The sequence below is a fragment of the Aotus nancymaae genome, unplaced genomic scaffold (genome assembly GCF_030222135.1).
Source record: "Aotus nancymaae isolate 86718 unplaced genomic scaffold, 86718_ANA_hifiasm-v0.15.2.pri h1tg000072l, whole genome shotgun sequence".
Taxonomy (NCBI): domain Eukaryota; kingdom Metazoa; phylum Chordata; class Mammalia; order Primates; family Aotidae; genus Aotus; species Aotus nancymaae.
In genome coordinates this window covers 12,868,938-12,890,317 of record NW_026988487.1, presented here as the reverse complement: position 1 = coordinate 12,890,317, position 21,380 = coordinate 12,868,938, and the positions used below count along the sequence as shown (strand labels likewise).

Here is a 21,380-nt window from a genome sequence, read left to right as displayed (position 1 = left end):
ATGGCACCACTGCACTTCAGCCTGGGTGATAGAGCAAAGCTCTGTCTCGAAAAGAAGGGGAGGGGAGGGGAGTGAAGGGGAGGAAAAGAAAGGAAAAGAAAATCTATGTTGGGGCCAGGTGCGGTGGCTTACACCTGTAATCCCAGCACTTTGGGAGGCCAAGGTGGGCGGATCACTTGAGGTCAAGGGTTTGAGACCAGTGAGACCAACAAGGTCTTGCTCTGTCACCCAGGCTGGAGTGCTGTGGTGGGATCTCAGCTCACTGCAACCTCTACCTCCTGGGTAAGCAATTCTCCTGCCTCAGCCTCCCAAGTAGCTGGGACTACATGCTCATGCCACCACACCTGGCTAATTTTGGCATTTTTGGTTGAGACAGCCAGGCTGGTCTTGAACTGCTGACCTCAGGTGATCCACCTGCCTCAGCCCCTAAAAGTGCTGGGATTACAGATGTAAGTTATCACACCTGGCCAAGGGTGCTTTTTTGGATTCAATCCTTTTTTTATACTACCTAAGAGCTTCAGTAGTTGTCCCCACCTCCCCCTTTTTATTTTGGATTCTTTCATGTTAGGCAGTTTCTTTCTTTCTATTTTTTTTTTTTTTTTTTTTGAGACAGTTTCACTCTTGTTGCCCAGGATGGAGTGCAGTGGTATGATCTCGGCTCACCACAACCTCCATCTCCTGGGTTCTAGCCATTCTCCTGCCTCAGACTCCCGAGTAGCTGGGATTACAGGCATGCGCCACCACTCCTGGCTAATTTTTATTTTTAGTAGAGACAGGGTTTCTCCATGTTGGTCAGGCTGGTCTCGAACTCCTGACCTCGGGATACACCTGAGTGCTGGGAGGTCTCAGCCTCCCAAAGTGCTGGAATTACAGGTGTGAGACACCATGCCTGGCCAAAAAGTTTCTTTAAATACCTAGATTTATTTGCTTTCAGCTGACATTTAGGAGTGGGTGCTTAACATGGCATAGTAGCTCACATCTGTAGTCCCAGCTACTCAGGAGGCTGAGACAGGAAGATCACTCGAGCCCAGGAGTTCAGGGCTACAATGAGCTATGATTGAGCCTCTGCACTCCAGCCTGGGTGACAAGAGAGAGACCCTATCTCAAGAAATTAAAAAAAAAAAAAGAAGAAGAAGAGTGAAGTGCTAAGAAGTTGACTAGAGTTTCCACGTACACAGTTGGGACTTACCAACTGTGAGTTTCACTATGAAGTGATCTGGCCAACTCACTGGTTGGAGAACCCCTGATGTTTATATACTGAGGTCTTTTCTCACTAATCAAATTCCCCAGAGAAGAGTCTTCCAGTCTCTCACCTGGAAAGTATAAACCTTGTTGCTGGAGTTCTGGAAACTACCACTCAGTATATAAACTTTCACCTTTTTTTTTTTTTTTTTTTTTGGTGATGGAGTCTCGCTCTGTCGCTGAGACTGGAGTGCAATGGCGCAGTCTAGGCTTACTACAACCTCCGCCTCCCAGGTTCAAGCGATTCTCCTGCCTCAGCTTCCTGAGTAGCTGGGACTACAGGTGCATGCCACCACACCCAGCTAATATTTGTATTTTTAGTAGAGACAGGGTTTCACCATGTTGGCCAGGCTGGTCTCAAACTCCTGACCTCATGGTCCTCCTGCCTGAGCCTCCCAAAGTGCTGGGATTACAGACATTGGCCACCAAGCCCGGCCTTTTTTTTCTTTTTCTTTTCTTTTCTTTTTTGATACAGTGTCTCACTCTGTCACTCAGGCTGGAGTGCAGTGACATGATCAGGACTCTTGCAATCTCAAACTCCCAGGCTCAAGCAATCTTCCCAACTCAACTCTCTCCAAGGAGCTGGGATTATTTTTGTATTTTTTGTAGAGGTGGGGTCCCACTATGTTTCCCAGGCTTGTCTCAAACTCCTAGGCTCAAGCCTCAGCCTCCAAAAGTGCTAGAATTACAGGCATGAGTCAACTCGCCTGGCCCTAAACTTTCACTTCATCTCTGTTTTCAATGCAGTACTCTTGCCTTCAACTGTACCCAGATGTTCTCCAAGCTAAAAACCTGTTTTCCATTTCCAACAAAGAAACCTCCAGTATTCTGATGGGTTGGGGGAGATCAGTTGCCAAGATATATAGAGTCAATAAAGAGATCTGGAGTCTCACTTCAAATAATCCTCCTAATTTTAGTACCACTTTCGCCCCAGTTGTACATGATGCTACTAATTTCAGGGTAAATCAGGTTGCTTGTAAGCTTTCTTTGCTGCTGGCTTAGTTACTACTTCACGGCAAAATCAGTTTGTTTTCCAGCATCTGTCTAAAGTTTTGCTATTAACTCCTCTCCCTTTCTGGGAGTTTGAGGCTGCAGTGACCCATGATTGAGTCACAGCATTCCAGTCTGGGCAGCAGAGTGAGGCTTTGTCTCAAAAAATAAAATGGAGAAAAAAAAAAAAAAAGCAACTTTACTGTTATTTTATTAGGATTTAGGGAAGGATTAATTAAAATGCCAGACCCATCAAGTTTTTTGTTTTTTGTCTTTTAATTTTTTTTTGAGATGGAGTCTCACTCTTGTTGCCGAGGCTGGAGTGCAGTGGTGTGATCTCGGCTCACTGCAACCTCCAACTCCCTGGTTCAAGCGATTCTCCTGCCTCAGCCTCCCGAGTAGCTGGGATTACAGACGTGCACCACCACACCCAGTTAATTTTTTATTTTTATTTTTAGTAGAGACGTGATTTCGCCATGTTGACCAGGATGGTACTTTTTTGCTTTTTGAGACAGGGTCTCGCTCTGTCACCCAAGCTAGAGTGCAGTGGCACAATCAATGGCTCACTGCAGCCTTGACCTCTCAGACTCAAGAAATCCTACCATCTCAGCCTCCCAAGAAGCTAGGAATACAGGCGTCAGCCAACAAGCCTGGCTAATTTTAAAATTTTTAAAAATATATTTATTTATTTATTTATTATTATTATTATTTTTGAGACGCAGTTTTGCTCTTGTTACCCAGGCTGGAGTGCAATGGCGTAATCTCGGCTCACCGCAACCTCCGCCTCCTCCCGAGTAGCTGGGACTACAGGCGTGCACCACCATGCCCAGATAATTTTTTGTATTTTTTAGTAGAGACGGGGTTTCACCTTGTTGACCAGGATGGTCTTGATCTCTTGACCTCGTGATCCACCCGCCTCGGCCTCCCAAAGTGCTGGGATTATAGGCATGAGCCACCGCGCCCGGCCTTATTTATTTATTTTTAAAGATGGGGTTTCACCATATTGGTCAGGCTGGTCTTGAACTCCTGACCTCAGTTGATCCGCCCACCTCAGCCTCCCAAAGTGCTGGGATTACAGGCGTGAGCCACCGCGCCTGGCTTATATTTTTATTTTTTAAATATAAAAGATGGGGTCAAAGGCTGGGCGCAGTGCCTACGCCTGTTATCCTAGCACTCTGGGAGGCCAAGGTGGGCAGGTCACTTGCGGTCAGGAGTTCGAAACAAGCTTGACCTACATAGTGAAACCCTGTCTCTATTAAAATACAAAAATTAGCCAGGCATGGTTTCAGGCACCTGTAATCCCAGCTGCTTGGGAGGCTGAGGCAGGAGAATTGCTTGAACCCAGGAGGCGGAGGTTGCAGTGAGCTGAGATCGTGCCACTGCACTCCAGCCTGGGCGACAAAGTAAGAAAGACTCCGTCTCAAAAGAAAAAATGAGAGAGAGAGAGAGAGACGGGGTCTCACTATATTACCCAGGCTGGTCTCAAAGTCCTCACCTAAAGCAATCTTCCCGACTCAGCCTCCCATAGAACTGAAATTACAGGATAAGCCACCATGCCCAGCCCCAAAATGCTTTTGTAAAGACAGTATCTCACTACATAGCCCAGGCTAGACCATTCAGTTTAACCGTGTCTAACCTTCATTTGCTAACCTTGGGCAAACTGGTTTCATTCTTGATAATCTTGTATAAACTGTTACAAGTGATCTTTCCAAAAAAGGTAATTCTGGTCATAACACTTCGTAAAAATCCTTTAAAGGCTACCAAAGGCCTTTAGATTCAAGCCCAAAATACTTAGCTTGCAAGCCTTTTCCTCATTCAGCTCCTACCCCCAGACTCACCATTGTCACACCTAACCACCACCACACACTATTCACTCCCGACAGACGGAATTCCTTGCTGAACTCCAAGTGTTGGGGCCCGTCACAGCACCATACCTCTTGCCTATGCCGTCTCCCTTTTCCGCTACAAGCTGTCATCCACGTAGTTAACCTTTAAGATTCAGCTCACATCTGTAATCCCAGCACTTTGGGAGGCCAAGGCGGGCGGGTAACTTGAGATCAGGAGTTCGAGACCAGCCTGGCCAATACGGTGAAACCCTGTCTCTACTAAAAATACAAAAATTAGCCGGGAGTGGTGGCACGCGCCTGTGATCCCAGCTACTCGGGGGGCTGGCAGGAGAGCTGCTTGAATCCAGGTGGAGGTTGCAGTAAGCGAGATAGTGCCACTGCACTCCAGCCTGGGAGACAGTGAGACTCTGTCTCATAAATAAAAAAATAAACTCGTGTAGAATAAACTAAATAGAGGCCACAGACGGTGTTAAGAAGGTGGACAGGTCTAAATGACCTCGGGCGAGAGGATATTTCATTGTCACCTCTGACCGCAGGTGGTCCCGTGGCTGAGGCGCAGTGGATCCTGGGAGTTGTAGTTCACCAGGTGGACTGAGATGGCGAGGCTGAGCTGAGCACCCTGGGAATTGTAGTGCTTGCTGCACGGTGCCCTCTGCGCAGGCGCACCCCGATAGCCACTTCCGGAACAAGCGTTGCGTTTCTCAGGAGAAACTCCTGAGGGGGATTCCCGGAATCACAATGGCTACCTACAGCCTGGCGAACGAGCGACTACGCGCCCTGGAAGACATCGAACGGGAAATCGGCGCCATCCTTCAGAATGCAGGTTCGGGATGCGACAACCCGGCCGGCGGGGAGCGAAAACGAGGCCAAGCTGCACCCACAGGCCGACCGGGGACTCGAAGCAGGGTTGGGGAGGGAATTCTACGAGCATGCGCAGCGAAAGGGCGGGACTGAGAAGGGCTGGCCGTAGGGCGGGGCTACACTGGCTGTCTCCGGGTGTCCCCGCCCCCTCTCCGCCCTGGCAGGTACAGTGATCCTAGAATTGTCCAAGGAAAAAACCAACGAGCGGCTTCTAGACCGGCAGGCGGCGGCCTTCACCGCTTCAGTGCAACACGTGGAGGCGGAGCTGTCAGCTCAGATCCGCTACCTCACCCAGGTGGGTGTGTCTGGGAGATACCGCGAGCGGACCCCAGCTCGGGGTCAAAGCCTCGGCCTTAGGTGATCCCGGGTGGAGCATTAACTGGGCAGGACCAGACCTCCCCAGCCGGCCGTCCAGAGCCGATTTCTTCCTTTAAAAGGAAAGAAGTGGCCGGTCACGGTGGCTCATGCCTGTAATCCTAGCACTTTGGGAATGGATGGATCACCTGAGATCAAGAGTTCGAGACCAGCCTGGCCAACATGGTGAAACTCTGTCTCTACTAAAAATAAAAAAATTAGCTGGGCCTGGTGGCGGGCGCCTGTAGTCCCAGCTACTCGGGAAGCTGAGGCAGGAGAATCACTTGAACCCGGGAGGCAGAGGTTTCAGTGAGCCAAGATTGCACCACTGCACTCCAGCCTGGGCAACAGAGTGAGACTCTGTCTCAAAAAAAAAAGAAAGAAAAGCCGGGTATGGTGGCAGGCACCTATAGTCCCAGCTACTCGGGAGGCTGAGGAAGGAGAATCACTTGAACCCAGGAGGTAGAGGTTGCAGTTAGCCAAGATCAAGCCGTTGTACTCCAGTCTGGGCAACAGAGCAAAAACTCTTGTCTCAAAAATTAAAAATAATAATAAAAGTAAAGAAAGGCAGCCCTGCATACCTCACTGGGTAACATCACATGTACCTGGGTGAAGGCTTGTAAATAATACTAGAACTACAGAACTTTGTCATTGGAAACTTAGCCTGACCTCAAGGGCACGAGGTCCCAGATACTTTTTTTTTTTTAAGACTGAGTCTCGCTCTGTTGCCCAGGCTGGAGCAGTGCAGTGGCGCAGTCTTGGCTCACTGCAACCTCTGCTTCATTGGTTCAAGCAGTTTTCCTGCCTCAGCCTTCCGAGTAGCTGGAACTACAAGTGCGCGCCACCATGCCCAGCTGATTTTTTGTATTTTTAGTAGAGACAGGGTTTCACCGTGTTAGCCAGATGGTCTCGATCTCCTGACCTCGTGATCTGCCCGCCTCGGCCTCCCAAAGTGCTGGGATTACAGGCATGAGCCACTGCGCTTGGCCCCCAGATCTATCCTGAGAAGAGGGACAGGATTGAGAACATTCTGAAGTCGTCACAAGGACCACTGCCATTTACTAATATTTACAGTGTGCCAGATACTCTGCATTATTTTATCTAATCCTCAACAACTCTAGTAAGCAGTTATTGTCACCCCCATTTTAGAGACAAGATTAGCATAAGTTAAATGATTTATTTACCCAGCTACCAGGCGGCATAACAAATTCAAACTCAGGGAAGAAATGAGACAAGAGACCTGATGCCTGGTTGGAGTAAGGGCAAAGGAGATGGTGCTTCATTGATAGTCTGTCTTGTAGGTGGCCACAGGGCAGCCCCATGAGGGCTCCAGCTACTCTTCAAGGAAGGACTGTCAGATGGCTCTGAAGCGAGTGGACTATGCCCGCCTCAAGCTCAGTGATGTGGCTCGAACCTGTGAGCAGATGCTGGAGAACTAGGCCAGGGAGGTGGACCCAGAGCTCAGAGGGAGACCATCACCTGCATCATGGGACAGAACCTGGGAACATGTAGGATGGGGAGCATGGGCACCTACATGCCCTGCTGCTCAAAGTACACGGGGAGGCCAAGGCCAGAGGATCATGTGAGGTCGGGATTTCGAGACCAGCCTGGCCAACTTTGTGAAACTCCATCAAGACAAAGGAGCAAATGGTGGGCATGGAAGAACTGAAGCCTGAGCCTGCCCACAGCTATGCCTTGGCCTCTCCAGCAGGGTGCTCCTGCCCTGCACTCCACCAACACCCTGACAGGCTCAGACAGAGATGGAAACTCACACATCCAACCCACTTCCTCAAACACTTCATGCTCCTGCCCCAGGCTTCGTGCAGACTTGACCTAATGAAGATACATTCTTCTTCACTGGGAGAGACAAAATAAGAACTAGAGTTTTAATAATAAAAGCAACGACAATAAAAAGAAGATCAGACTCTTACTGGGGTATGCAAGGGACTGAGGAAGTAAAACCAGCCCAGATGGCATCCCAGCACAGCACCTGCTAAGGAGGGAGGGTGGGAAAGCCCAGGCCTTCATTGCAGGGCTAGGGAAGGAAGCAGGAGAAGGCTGTGGTGGAGAAGGAACAACTGGTATAGTGGGAGAATTGGGATGAAGAGGAGCCATCAGCAAAAAAAGCTGAACCCAGGAATCATGGTAGGGGTACAAGGGCCTGAGGCCAGTTGTCTCCGTAAAGAAGACTTAATCAATCATTATAAAAATAATTTTTAGTAGTTAAAAAAACACATAGGGCCAAGCACGGTGGCTCACACCTGTAATCCCAGCACTTTGGGAGGTTGAGGCAGGCAGATCACTTGAGGTCAGGAGTGCGAGACCAGCCTGGCCAACATGGTGAAACCCTGCCTCTACTAAAAATACAAAAATTAGCCGGGTGGAGTGGCAGGCGCATGTAATCCCAGCTACTTGGGAGGCTGAAGCACAGAAATTGCTTGAACCCAGGAGGTGGAGGTTGTAGTGAGCCAAGATTGTACCACTGCACTCCAGACTGGGAGACAGAGTGAGACTCCATCTCAAAGAAAAAAAAACACAGGCGGCGCAGTGGCTCACACCTGTAATCTTGGCACTTTGGGAGGCCAAGGCAGGCTGATCACGAAGTCAGGAGATCAAGAGTATCCTGGCTAACACGATGAAACCTCCTCTCTATTAGAAATACAAAAAATTAGCTGGGCACGGTGGCACGAGCCTATAATCCCAGCTGTTTGGGAGGCTGAGGCAGGAGAATTGCTTGAACCTGGGAGGCAGATGTTGCAGTGGGCCAAAATCACACCATTGCACTACAGCCTGGACGACAAGAGTAAAACTTTGTCTCAAAAAAACTGAAGAAAAACACATATAGAATTTGTTCAAGTTATTATCACCCAGTATAAAAAGCAGATTTTATTGTATAACCTTTTTTAATTTTAAAAAATTTCTATAGTGCCGGGATTACAGGTGTGAGCCACTGTGCCTGGCCTACATCTGCTGTTTTTTTAATTACCAAGGTGCCATGTTTTGGGGTGTTGTGTTCTGAGCTCCAATGGAGGGAATACACGTAGGGTGGATGTGGTAGGCCACGCCCATAATCCTCACACTTCAGGAGGCCAAGGTGGGTGCATCACTTGACACGAGTTCCAGAATGCCCTGGGCGACATAGTGAGAGCCCGTCTCTAAAAACAGAAAAACACAAGTATGTATACAGTACCTACCATGTTGTCAGTGATTGGTCTCATTTATACTTTTTATGAAAGTAAACCACAATTTACCCAAACAAGCTCACATTCTCACCTCAGATATTAGAGTCAGGTGCCACCGGTGTGTAATAAAGCTGCAAATCTGGAAAGGATGAAGAAATTGAGAAATGAGCTCTGAGATCAAGGAGAGTGATGAGGGGATGATAGCTTGAACTAGGGAATCAGACTTCAAGACATTAACCCTATGACCTGGCCCACAGTAGGTGCTCAGTGCAAATTTGTGAATTGAATGACTGGCCCTCACCTCCCTCCACAGCTTTGTCTCCCACTAGCTTGCTCTAGCCATCTTCTTCATGATGTTGCTCCAAGCACTAGTCCTTGTGCCATGGTTGCTTCCTTCCCTCTCCACTCTCTACAGTCCCTGGCTGACTGGCCTCAGAGGGCCTGCAGTCAACCTGTGCAGACAACCTTGATACTTGAGTGCCGAGGCCAGGGTTCCAGCCACCTGAGAGCTACTGGGTCAGGATCCCTGTCAGGAAGGCTCAGGGTCCCAGGGGGAAGGGTTCAGAGGTCCAGTTTACCTGGAGGGGACTGCGGTGACTGCCCCATCCTCCTCTTGCATAGCACATAGAAAAGAACTGCTATGAGGATGAAGACGATGGCCAGGAGGGACAGCACCGGTGCTATGGCTGATGTACCGGCTGCAGGATCGGCTGCTTTTTCCAGCTGCCGCTGGTTCTCCCCAGCCTCAGGTCCAACTCCTAGATTGTGGCCCGCAGTGGGAATGGTGGTTTCACTGGGATGGGTGAGCTCTTTGTCCAAGGATAGTGATCCTGGTGGGTGGGTGGGCTGCTGGGTGGGCTGCAAGGTGGACAGGAGCATTTGGGCAGGGGTACGGATGTCTGAAGCTGTCCCCTCTGAGGCCCGAGAAGTAGGGGGGCTGGTAGGAGGCACATGCTCCTGGTGGGCTGCACTCCCCAAGTAAGCATGTCCACATTCTGGAGAGGAAATACATGAGGAATCAGGACCATTAGGGGACAACATGAAAAAGCAGATAGAGGTGTAGGGGAGAAAAAGTAGTATCTTTTCCTCACGCATGACAACAGTCAAGGCTGATACCCCTATAAACAAAAAACATTAACAAGAGAAAAGCCTAACATTTATTTCATCTAAGTTTTACATCACATAGGAACCTTCAGAAATGAAGACTCAAAGACCCAGGAAAAAGTGTATTTTTATGCTTAGGTTTGCTGAAGAATGGACCATTGTATAGAAGTATGATTAGACAGGCTGGGTGCAGTGGCTTATGCCTGTAATCCCAGCACTTAGGGAGGCTAAGGCGGGTGGATCACCTGAGGTCAGGAGTTCAAAACCAGCCTGGGCAACATGGTGAAACCCTGTCTCTACTAAAATACAAAAAATTAGGCATGGTGGCGGGTGCTTGTAGTCCCAGCTACTCAAGGAAAATCGCTTGAACCCAGGAGGTTGCAGTGAGCTGAGATCACACCACTGCACTCCAGCCTGGGTGACAGTGAGACTTGGTCTCAAAAAAAAAAAAAAAAGAAGTAGGCTGGGTGTGGTGGCTCATGCCTGTAATCCAGCACTTTGGGAGGCTGAGTCTGGTGGGTCACCTGAGATTGGGAGTTGGAGACCAGCCTGACCAACATTGAGAAACCCCATCTCTACTAAATATACAAAAATTAGCCGGGCGTGGTGGTGCATGCCTGTAATCCCAGCTGTCGAGAGGCTGAGGCAGGAGAATCGCTTGAACGTGGGTGGCAGAGGTTGAGGTGAGCCGAGATTGCACCACTGTACTCCAGCCTGGGCCAACAAAAGCAAAACTCCATCTCGGAAAAAACAAAAACAAAAAAAAATATGATTGGACAAAAAGAGTAGGATTTAATGGTAATAAATGGCGGCTTTGGGGGGACAGCAAGGCCTGTCCAGATTCTTCTTGGCCTCCAAGTATAGGGCAGGACCCCTCTGAAATGACGGCCTTATGACCTACTTCCAGGTGAAGTCATAGAATTCCTTTATGGCCAGATCTCACAGAAAAATGGAAAGAGCAGAGTGAGCTACTTACTTCTGCTGGGGTTTTGTTTGTTTGTTTGTTTTTGTTTTTGAGTTTCATTCTTGTTGCCCAGGCTGGAGTGCAATGGCGTGGTCTCAGCTCACTGCACCCTCTGTCTCCAGGGTTCAAGTGATTCTCCTGCCTCAGCCTCTGGAGTGGCTGGGATTACAGGTGTGTGCCACCACACCCAGGTAATTTTTTTTTTTGTATTTTTAGTAGAGATGGAATTTCGCCATGTTGGCCAAGCTGGTCTCGAACTACTGACTTAGGTGATCTGCCCATCTCGGCCTCCCAAAGTGCTGGGATTACAGGCATGAGCCACTGCACCTGGCCTACATCTGCTGTTTTCTTAATTACCAGGGTACCATGTTTTGGGGTGTCGTGTTCTGAGCTCCTCTTCCAACAGAGGGAAGAGGAGTGAGTCAGGGAGAATATCAAGCTGAAAGCCAGAAGAGGAAGGCAGTGACAGAGAGAAAAGATAGGGAAATAGGAAGTGAGCAAACCACGAGACAAGTGTGTCATGAACCAGGAAGTCAGGAGACCAAGGCTGGAGTCCTGGCTCTGCTGTAAAGTAGCTGTGTAACCTCACCCCTTGTCTCCAACTTCTCTGGAACTGATTTCTTCTAGCTGTAAAATGAGGATAATTGTAGTACCAAGGGCCAGGGTAGCTGGGAGGATTAAAGGAAATCATACAGGTCTGGGCAGACTTAAAGGCAGTATGGGTGATGCTGATCCTACAAAAGTTTAGCTAGCTCATGGAAGAACCTTTGGTATTTTAATGGTTGTATATTTATTTTAGGAGAAAAATACAACCAGTGCATTAAACTTGTGACTTCACAGAGGTTATTGCTTAGGATAATTTGCTATTTAAATTTTCTTGTTTCTTTCTTCGTTGCCCTGGCTGGAGTGCAATGGCGTGATCTCAGCTCACTGCAACCTCTGTCTCCAGGGTTCAAGTGATTCTCCTGCCTCAGCCTCCTGAATAGCTGGGATTACAGGCACGTGCCACCATGCCCAGCTAATTTTGTATTTTTCGTAGAGACGAGGTTTCACCACGTTGGTCAGGCTGGGCTCCAACTCCTGACTTCAGGTGGTCCGCTGCCTTAGCCTCCCAAAATGCTGGGATTACAGGCATGAGCCACTGTGCCCAACCTCTATTTAAGTTTTCAAAACTGGTTTGTGCACACTTAAAAGTAATTCTTTCACTGTATGTAAATTTGAACTCAAAAGAAAAAAGATTGTTAAAATATTGAATGCTACTTAATATACATGCTGAAATGTTTTGGGATGAAGCACAATGATGCCTGCAACCTGCCTTGAAATGCATCAAGAAACAAGGTGATTGATGGACAGAAGGATGAATAGATGAATATGCAATAAAGCAAATGTCATGTCAATGCTGTAACATTGATATTATAAAATATATATTTGCTTATGTAAATATTTAAGATATACATATATAAATAAAATTGTAGTATCTAGGTGTAGGCATTGGATATTCACTGTGCCATTCTTTCAACTTATACATATGTCTGAATTTTCATAAAATACTGGAAAAGAAAAGTAGTACTTTGATTTCAAGAAAAATATTAATAAATAGACAATAGCAACACGTGGTAGAATTAATTGGCAGAAATCATGAAGGTGATGGTGAATGATCACCCTGTTTGGCAAACAGGGACTAGAGTCTTAAGTGCTTTGAACAGGATCAGAAGAAGGTTCTATGAATGTGCAGTCCCAGGGGAAAAGGCTCAGGTAAAGAAAACTGTCAGGTGGAAGCCGCTAAGCCATGGGGACAGAGCCTGAAGAGCAGCAGGGAAGTCTCACCTCTGCGATCAAGGCAGCTCTTCAATTCCTGAACCCATGGGTCCTTGCTGCTCCCACACACGCTTCGGAGAGGCAGCTGGAACCTGCGGGGGAGAGACCTGGGCTCAGCTGCAGCTCCACCTTTCCTTCCCCAGCTCCTTCCTCATTCCAGGGGCGTGAAGTCGCCACCAAGAAAGAGTCCTTTCTCCTGGGGCTGGGAAATTCCCCGGTAGGTGCGTCGGAGTAATGAAGTTTCGGGAAATGGGAGCAAACAGAACCCGGAGATGGGGCGAGGTGAGCCAGGAAGGAGTCCAGGTTTGACCGGAGAAGGTCCTGGAGGCACCTGGCAAGGAGCGACCGCGCAGACGCTGCCGTCGCAGAGGCAGGTGAGAAAATTACCTGATGTAGCGCGGACAGTGATGGTAAGATTTCAGATGTTTTCGGAGATGATATATGTACTGAGCCGATGGCGGGGAGTCCAAAGAAATTATTTTATCACAGTGACAACTTCCAGTGACGCTGCCCTCGTTGCCATTGCCTGAGCGAGACGGGTCGTCGGCACCCATTCCCAGACCCAGGGTCTCCACTCCGCTGTTCCCTGGCCTCCAATCCACTGTCTCATTACAGCCTCTCCCGTAAGTCCGGGGGCAGAGCGCCAGGTTCAGCCCACACATCATCACGCCCTCCACAACGTCCATAATCCCGCCGGGAGCCAGATGTCCCCTGGCCGCCGTCCCCAACCTCAGGTGGCTGGCTGGCTTTCCTCTGTTCCCGCTGCCTTCATCAACCCAACTCCATGGGCCTCGTGCCCCCTCCCCGACTCACCCCCTTCCCTTGACTTGGGGATTTGAGTCCCCTGCCCCGCCCCCGGCTAACCTGGCAGAGTCAGGTACGCCAGCTGGAGGAGCAGGAGTGCGAGGGACCCGGGTCCCCAGGCCCGCCGCATCTCGGGGCTCCGCGGAAGCGGCGGGGATGGAGCCGCCTCGCTCTGACTCCCAGACAGGCTCCGGCGCGTGACGTCCAGCTAGTTTCTCAATGGCTTTCACCAGGGGTCGGAGAAGACCGCGGCAGTCGACGCCACGTCGCCCCCCTGCCCCGCTGCACCCTGACCGTGCGCTCCTCACCGGGCCCGCGCCGCGCCAGCCTCAGGCCGCTGGGAAAGTCCGGGAGGTGGAGCACCCGCGCCCTGCGCCCCCGCACTGGGCTCGAGCTCCATCGAGGGACGGCCAGGAATCTCAGAAGAAACCGAAAGAACACTCCTGCGGCTGGCGAGGCGAGGCGGGGCGGGAGGACGGCGGCCCGAGGAGCCGATTCGGTTGGGTTCAGGAGCCCAGCCCCTCCGCCCGCCCCACTTGCCCGCGGGCCTGAGAAGCGGGTTACAGCTGCCCCGGCCCTCTTCCTCCAAGGCACTTTCACTTCCCCGCTCCCGCACCGCGGGACCCAGCAGCACTGGATGAGCCTCGGGGTGGCGCGGTGGAGGGAGCCGCCGCCGGGCCCGGCCGCGCGCCCCTGTGGGGCCGCCACACGCGGATGCACCGAGCCCGGTGCTGGGGCGTGGGGGCGTGACCGCCCGCTGAGCCGGTCGGGCCTCGGGCAGCCCTGACGTCACAACCGAACCCGCGCACCCTCCACTCCGCGGTATTTACCTTTGAAAAGTGGCAGCGGCTGCAGGTACCGGAGGAGTGGGGCGGCCGGGAGGGGCTACGCCTACCGGGGCTTCCCCGCCACACCGATCCGAGCCCAGGGCAAACCCTCTCCCACTCCCATGCCCCACAGACGCATCCAAAATGCTTCCCTCCTCGCCAAACCCATCCCGATAGAATTAGCCCTCTCTCATCTCTAGCCTTCATTTAAACTCTACTTTTGAGGGTCTGAACTCTCCAATTTTAAGCCCCAAATACCAACTCATCCCTGAGTAGTCTTCTCCAACCGTGGTCACCCAGTTTCAAGTCCTGCCCCCATTTTCCTCCCTGAACTCCCATCCTCAGCCCTGAAAACCCTCTTCTCAGCTCCTAGCCTATCCACAGATCCAACCCTAAGTGACTCTTACCTACCCTCTCCTCCAATTTGTGACCCAGCCCCAAACTCTCTCATTGCTACCCTGTCCCTCACCATATATCCCTTCCTTTGCTCAGTCTGGGCAGGGGCCCTGTGTCCCTGAAGACATGGAGTTTGTGTCTGGATACCAGGATGAGTTCCTTGATTTCGCTGCCCTTCTGTTTGGCTGGTACCGAAAGTTTGTGGCAGAGCGTGGGTCTGTAGGGACCAGCCTGGAAGGCCGCTGGCAACAGCTGGAAGCCCAGATCAGAAGGCTGCCCCAGGACCCTGCCCTTTGGGTGCTCCATGTCTTGCCCAACCATAGTGTGGGCATCAGCCTGGGGCAAGGGGCAGAGCCAGGCCCTGGACCAGGCCTGGGGGCTGCCCTACTCCTGGGAGACCACCCTCCACTCCACCTTCGAGACCTGAGCCCCTACATCAGCTTTGTCAACCTAGAGGATGAGGAGGAAGGGGAGGAGGAAGAGGAAGAAGATGAAGAAGAAAAGAAGAGAGAGGAGGGGGGTTCAGGCACAGAGAAGGTGGAACCAGAGGAGGATCGGGAGCTGGCCCCTACCAGCAGGGAGTCCCCCCAGGAAGTAAACCCTCCAGGAGAGTCAGAGGAGGCTGAGCAGGAGGCAGGAGGTGGTGAGGATGGCTGCCGAGAGAACAGGGTGGAGGACAAAACAAGACCCCAGAAGAGGAAGGGACAGAGGAGTGGTAAGAACTGAGGGCTGGCCCAGCCCTACCCTTTGCCCAGCCATCCTTCCTTCGGAAGCCCTCCCCTGCCACTAGTTCTGAGTGCTGGCCTTCAGGCCAATCTGGCCTGAAAAGGTGTTTTTACTGACCCACAGTGGTTTTTTGTTTTTTGGGTTTTTTTTAATTTAATGTTTAAACATTGCAAGAAAAAAAGTATCCAGAAGTCTGGATTTACACATTCCCAAGAAAAATCTCAAGCTCTGGCAGTGGGCCCACATTTCTGCACAGTAGTGCATTCTGGTCCTGTATAGCAGCTGTCCCCTTTAGAAGGAGCATGCCCTTGGCTGGGCATGATGGCTCACACCTGTAATCTTAGCACTTTGGGAAGCCGAGGCAGGTGAATCACCTGAGGTCAGGAGTTCAAGCCCAGCCTGACCAAAAGGGAGAAACCCCATCTCTACTAAAAATACAAAATTAGCTGGGTGTGGTGGCACATGCCTGTAATCTCAGCTACTCAGGAGACTGAGGCAGGAGAATCGCTTGAACCCAGGAGGCAGAGGTTGCAGTGAGCCAAGATCCTGCCATTGCACTTCAGCCTGGGCAACAAAAGTGAAACTTCCTCTCAAAAAAAAAGGAAAGAAGGAGCATGCCCTCTCTCCCCAGTGGCCTTTGCTCAGTGAGGTTATTTGCCTGGCCCCTGTAGGTATTTGAGTTCGGTACTCATGACTCTGACCATATCGGTCTCTTGCTGCCCCCTACCACTCCAACTTTTCCCTCTTTCCCCAGAGGCTGCCCCCCTGCACCTTTCCTGTCTCTTACTGGTGACGGATGAGCATGGCACCATCTTCGGCATTGATCTGCTGGTGGATGGAGCCCAGGGGACTGGAAGCTGGGGCTCAGGGACTGAGAACCTGGCTTCTCGGGCCTATGTGCTCCTCTGTCACAGCATGGCCTGTCCCATGGGCTCCAGGGACCCCCGAAAGCCCCGACAGTTTACTGTGGGAGATGCCCAGCTGCATCGGTACAGAAATCTGATATCTGAGGCTGGGGAGGGCTGGGGCCCTGGATTCCCAAGCACCCCTCCAGCCCGCTGCCATCTCCACCCCTATTTAGAGAGCTGAAGAGCTTGGTCCCAAGGCTAGGTGTGAAGTTAGCCAAGACTCCAATGCGGACATGGGGTCCCCGACCAGACTTCACCTTTGCTTCCCTTCATGCTCGAACCTGCCACGTTTGTCACAGGCACAGCTTTGAAGTGAACCTGACACCCTGGTGAGCAGCCCCAAAGCTGGGGGCAGAGGAAGACCCCGACAGTCAGGCAAATAGAAAGCAGGCCAGTGGGGGGTGCCTAGCAGACAGACTGAAGGAGGGGCAGGGACGTGAGAAGATGAAGAGGAAACAATACGGGCTGTTACAGGCGGTTAGAGGGTGTAAGACAAACAGACGGAGTGACACAGGGGCAGCTGCTAGGCAGATTGGCAGCAGACAGGACCTACAGAGGCTAACACTGGGTGCCCACCACCCACTGTGTCCCCAGCCCCCAGTGTAATGCTGTCTTGTATTGTGGAGAGGCTTGTCTCCAGGCTGACTGGTGGCGGTGCCCAGATGATGTGAGCCACCAATTTTGGTGCCCAAAGCTTGCAGCCTTCGTGGAGCGGGCAGGAGAACTGGCAACCCTGCCTTTTACCTACACCACAGGTACCATCAGGAGGTCAGAATGGTTGGGGAAAACTGGGATCGGGTCTTTGAGACTGGAAATTAGATGTCTGGCCAGGTGCAGTGGCTCACACCTGTAATCCCAGCACTTTGGGAGGCCGAGGAGGGTGGATCAGGAGGTCAGAAGTTTGAGACCAGCCTGGCCAACATGGTGAAACCCTATCTCTATTAAAAATACAAAATTAGCCGGGCGTGGGGCATGCCTGTAATCTCAGCTACTCAGGAGGCTGAGACAGGAGAATTGCTTAAACCCAGGAGGCAGAGGTTGCAGTGAGCTGAGATTGTGCCACTGCACCCTGGTCTGAGAGACAGAGCAAGACTCCATCTTGGAAAAAAAAAGGAATTAGATGTCTGGAAACAGGGTCCTGGAGTCGAAGGCTGAGTGTCTGGGGCTAGAGCCTAGATCCCTGGAATAAAGGCAGGGGCTGGATGTTTGGGGCTGGAGACAGGGTCTCTGAAGCCAAGGACTGAATGTCTCAGTCACTAAGAGAGTGCAGGGATTGGGGGATAGGGATTCAAATACTTACTTGCTTCCTAACTCCACCACTAACTGGCAGTGTGACCTTAAACAAATCACTTTACAGTGATTTGTTTTGTTACGGTGGCTCACGCCTGTAATCCCAGCACTTTGGGAGGCTGAGACAAACGGATCACAAGGTCAGGAGTTCAAGACCAGCCTGGCCAATATGGTGAAACCCTGTCTCTGCTGAAAATACAAAAATTAGCCAGGCGTGGTGGCACGCACCTGTAGTCCCAGCTACTCGGGAGGCTGAGGCAGAAGAATCACTTGTACCTGTGAGGCTGAGCTTGCTGTGAGCTGAGATCACGCCACTGCACTCCAATCTGGGTGACAGAGTGAGACTCCATCTCAAATAAAAAAACAAAAATCACTTTACTTCTTGGAGCCTCCATCTCCTCATCTGCAAAAGAGGGATGCTAACAAATGTAAAGGCCCGTGGAATTGTCACAAGGATTATGTGGGCTTCGTGCCTGGTACACTGGAGACCCTCAGAAATGGTAGTTCCCTGCCTGACTGGAACCAGACTTAGATCCAGAGTCCTTAGAGGAGGCTGAGGAGAGTTAGTCTGGGGTTCTAGGCCAGGCAATGCTTCACACCTGTAATCCCAGCACATTGGGAAGCTAACTTGAGCCCAGGAGTTTGAGACCAGACTGAGCAATATAGACTCTGTCTCTACAAAAAAAAAAAAAGAAAAAATTAGCCAGGCATGGTGCACAGGCTTGTAGTCACAATTCTCGGGAGGCTGAGGTGGGAGAATCCTTTGAATCTAAGAGGTCGAGGCTGCAGTGATCCATGATCGTGCCACTGTACTCTAGCCTGGGCAACAGAGCAAGACTCTCAAAAAAAAAGAAAAAGAAAAGTGGGCGCTAGCCCGGCACCTCAATTCATCCCCTTCTCCTTCTCCAGAGGTGACCAGTGAAACCTTCAACAAGGAGGCCTTCCTGGCCTCTCGGGGACTCACTTATGGCTACTGGACCCAGCTCAGCATGCTGATTCCAGGGCCTGGCTCTCCCTGGCATCCCCGAGGCAACACGCCATCCCTTAGCCTTCTTCTCGGTGGTGCGTGGGGTCTCTCTTCAAGCATGGGCCCCTCGGCCTAGAGGGAAGGACTAGGAAGAATTTGTCTGGGTCCCTCCCAGAAAATCCCTCCACATACACACTGACCCCCTACCAACAGCATCAGGGCCATTTCAGGCCTTTCCCCAGCCCTCAATGGAGTCACCCCTACCAACTCCACCCAGAAGCCCCATCCCTACACAAACCCCCATTCCTTTTACTGCAGCTTTCTCAGGGAATACAGCTCCTTTGGAAGGATGGGTCAGGTGGGAGGAGTCTCCCTGACCCCAGGATCTTCTTTCTTTCGTCCTCTCAGGAGATCCCTACCAGCTTCTCCAGGGGGACAGGCCTGCCCTAATGCCTCCTGTGCCCCCAGACCCACCGCGGGGTCTTTTTGGTGAGTTGGAGGGGCCCTGTGGGAGCTATGGGTAGGGACAGGGACTGGAGAACCAGAGCCTGGATGACTGTGGAAAAGCAGGCTATTAGACTAGAGGGAGTGGGGTCCATGGCCAGGTCCTCTAGTAACCCCCTCCTCCCAGGCTCATGGCAGGATTACTACACATGGCGGGGCCTCAGCTTGGACTCACCCATGGCTGTGCTTCTCACCTACCCGCTGACTGTGTACTACGTCATCACCCACCTGGTGCCCCAGTCCTGTAAGGAGAGCTGAGTGGGGGGTGTGGGCGAGATGGGGGAGTGAGAGTGGACCACATCCTTAAAGAGCTGGTTTCTCACCCAGTCCCTGAGCTCAACATCCAGAACAAACAGTCACTGAAGATCCACGTGGTGGAGGCCGGGAAGGAGTTTGACTTTGTCATGGTTTTTTGGGTAAGTCCCCCCCAGCACTGAAGGTTGGGCATTTTGGTGTGGGGGTGGATACTGGGTAGAACCCAGATCTGTCCTTTCTGTCCTCCAGGAGCTCCTGGTCCTGCTCCCCCATGTGGCCCTGGAGCTGCAATTTGTAGGTGATGGCCTGCCCCCCGAAAGCGACCAGCAGCATTTTACCTTGCAGAGGGTGAGGGCTGAGGGGGCTCTGCTCTTCAGCCCTGACCCCTCCAGTGACCTCCTGGTTGGGCCCTGCCCTTCTGCCCCCGACTCCCCATCTTGCTGGTGCATCCTCCAGTCCCCTGACTTCCTGTGGCTTTTCCATCCCTCTCCTGGCCCCTCAGGACGGCCCCAAGGTGTCTGTCCGGAATAGTTCTGGCGTATCAGCACGGCCCAGCTCTGGCACTAAGGAGAAGGGGAGCCGCAGGGACCTGCAGATTAAGGTGTCAGCAAGGCCCTACCACCTGCTCCAGGGGCCCAAGCCCGACCTGGTTATTGGTAAGAGCCTGGGGCTCAGGGGTAGGCACATGCGGAAGGCAGGAGGGAAGCCGACCATGGGAGCCAGCATCTCCTATCTCTCTGCAGGATTTAACTCTGGGTTTGGTCTCAAGGATACATGGCTGAGCTCTCTGCCCCGCCTGCAGGTGGGCAATGGGGGCAAACAGGAACTTCTCTCCCCTCCTGCCTGGCCCCTCTCCATCTCCTTTTCTGAAAGTCTCCGGGCTCTCCTCTGCACCATCACCTGCTTCACAGGCCTGGGGAATGCCCACGGGTCCCTCTGCCCCTCTCTGTGTCTGCCTCGGGCCTCCTCCTGCCCCACTCCCTCCAGATCTGTCCCGGGGCCTCGGCTTTCAGCCCTGTCTGTCATCCTGGCTGCTGGGATGGATCTGGAGAGGGGCCTCTCAGAGCTAGTCTTGCCCCACCCAGTCTCGCCGAGTGCCAGCCTTCTTCACCGAGAGCAGCGAGTATGGCTGCGTGATCGACGGCCAGACCATGGCGGTGGCCACTGGAGGAGGCACTAGCCGTCCCCAGCTCAACCCCTTCCGCTCCCCGTTTCGTCTCAGAGCGGCCGACAACTGCATGCCCTGGTAAGGGTCTGCGACCCTATCTCCTTCCTGACCCTTCGCTTCTCTTACTCTCTGGCTCCGCATCCTCAAAGACCCACCTCTGCCCTAGTTCCCACCGTCCTGGGACCCTCTTGCCCCCAGCTCAGCAACCTGCCTTCTCTGCTCCCACTACTGGTCACCACCATGGGAGGTCTCGACAATCCCCAGCACACCCCTCTTTAGATCTAGGCCGCAGAACCTCCCCAACCCACAAAAGACCCTGCGACCCTCTAACAAAGCCAACCCTGAGTCTAGCCCCACGCCCCGGAACTCGGAGGGGCAAGCCCCGCCCCTTGGAGCTCCGCCTCCTGGTCCCTGACCGCGCCCCGCGGCCCCGCAGGTACTGCAACGCCTTCGTCTTCCACCTGGTTTACAAGCCTTTGCAAGGGAGCGTGGCCCGCCCGGCCCCCGTCCCCGCACCCCCGTCCCCAACTCCCTCGGTTTCTCCCGCCCGCACCCGAAGGCGCCGAGGAGAAAAGAAACCCGGGCGGGGGGCCCGCCGGCGGAGATAAGTGCGGAGACTGTAGTAGTCCCCCCTCCCAAACACGCGCCGAAAGGAAAACGTGAAAACAGGGCCGAGGTGGGAGGACAGGTTGGTAAAACACGAAAAGGTAAATAAAAATTACTTGTTTGAAACCACTGAGTCATTGACCTTTTGATTACATGCTCATAATTGGGTTATTAAACCCGAAAGAAAAAGAAAGATTTCTTTCTTTTTTTTGAGACAGAGTTTTGCTTTTGTTGCTCAGGCTGGAGTGCAGTGACGCAATCTCGGTTTACCGCAACCGCCACCACGCCAGTTCTCCTGCCTCCGCCTCCCGAGCTGGGATTACAGGTGCCCGCCACCACACCCAGCTAATTTTTGTACTTTTAGTAGAGACGGGGTTTCACCATGTTGGCCAGGCTGGTCTCGAACTCCTGACCTCAGGTGATCTGCTCGCCTCGGAAAAGAAAAAGTTAGGGATGACTTACATTCCTCCAGCCCCATTCAGTCCCCCCGACAGCTGTCCCTTCTTTAACTCAGAGTTGAGGATTTTGACCCTCCTTTGTAATCCCAAGGCTCTCCTAATTTGTGTT

At 52.0% G+C, this 21,380-nt stretch overlaps 3 protein-coding genes across 3 annotated transcripts; 2 read left to right on the top strand and 1 right to left on the bottom strand.

The window, feature by feature from the left end:
* Positions 1 to 4,735: 4,735 nt before the first annotated feature.
* Positions 4,736 to 11,458, top strand: MED11 (mediator complex subunit 11). The gene is made up of 3 exons (XM_012449419.3): positions 4,736 to 4,902; positions 5,105 to 5,235; positions 6,596 to 11,458. The coding sequence occupies exons 1-3, from the start codon at positions 4,818 to 4,820 to the stop codon at positions 6,731 to 6,733; spliced, it is 354 nt and encodes a 117-aa protein (XP_012304842.1). The 5' UTR covers positions 4,736 to 4,817; the 3' UTR covers positions 6,734 to 11,458.
* Positions 8,018 to 13,434, bottom strand: CXCL16 (C-X-C motif chemokine ligand 16). The gene is made up of 6 exons (XM_012449421.3): positions 13,227 to 13,434; positions 12,750 to 12,888; positions 12,372 to 12,454; positions 9,055 to 9,471; positions 8,568 to 8,615; positions 8,018 to 8,449 (listed from the first exon to the last, which is right to left on the bottom strand). Exons 1-5 carry the CDS (start codon positions 13,294 to 13,296, stop codon positions 8,569 to 8,571), a joined length of 756 nt encoding a protein of 251 aa, XP_012304844.2. The 5' UTR covers positions 13,297 to 13,434; the 3' UTR covers positions 8,018 to 8,449; position 8,568.
* A 358-nt stretch (positions 13,435 to 13,792) lies between these two features.
* ZMYND15 (zinc finger MYND-type containing 15) lies at positions 13,793 to 21,043 on the top strand. The gene is made up of 14 exons (XM_012449420.2): positions 13,793 to 14,021; positions 14,486 to 15,104; positions 15,870 to 16,104; positions 16,197 to 16,352; positions 16,618 to 16,778; positions 18,223 to 18,375; positions 18,689 to 18,769; positions 18,912 to 19,028; positions 19,112 to 19,200; positions 19,289 to 19,387; positions 19,542 to 19,695; positions 19,783 to 19,841; positions 20,125 to 20,285; positions 20,644 to 21,043. The coding sequence occupies exons 2-14, from the start codon at positions 14,516 to 14,518 to the stop codon at positions 20,813 to 20,815; spliced, it is 2,226 nt and encodes a 741-aa protein (XP_012304843.1). The 5' UTR covers positions 13,793 to 14,021; positions 14,486 to 14,515; the 3' UTR covers positions 20,816 to 21,043.
* The last annotated feature ends 337 nt before the right edge of the window (positions 21,044 to 21,380 follow it).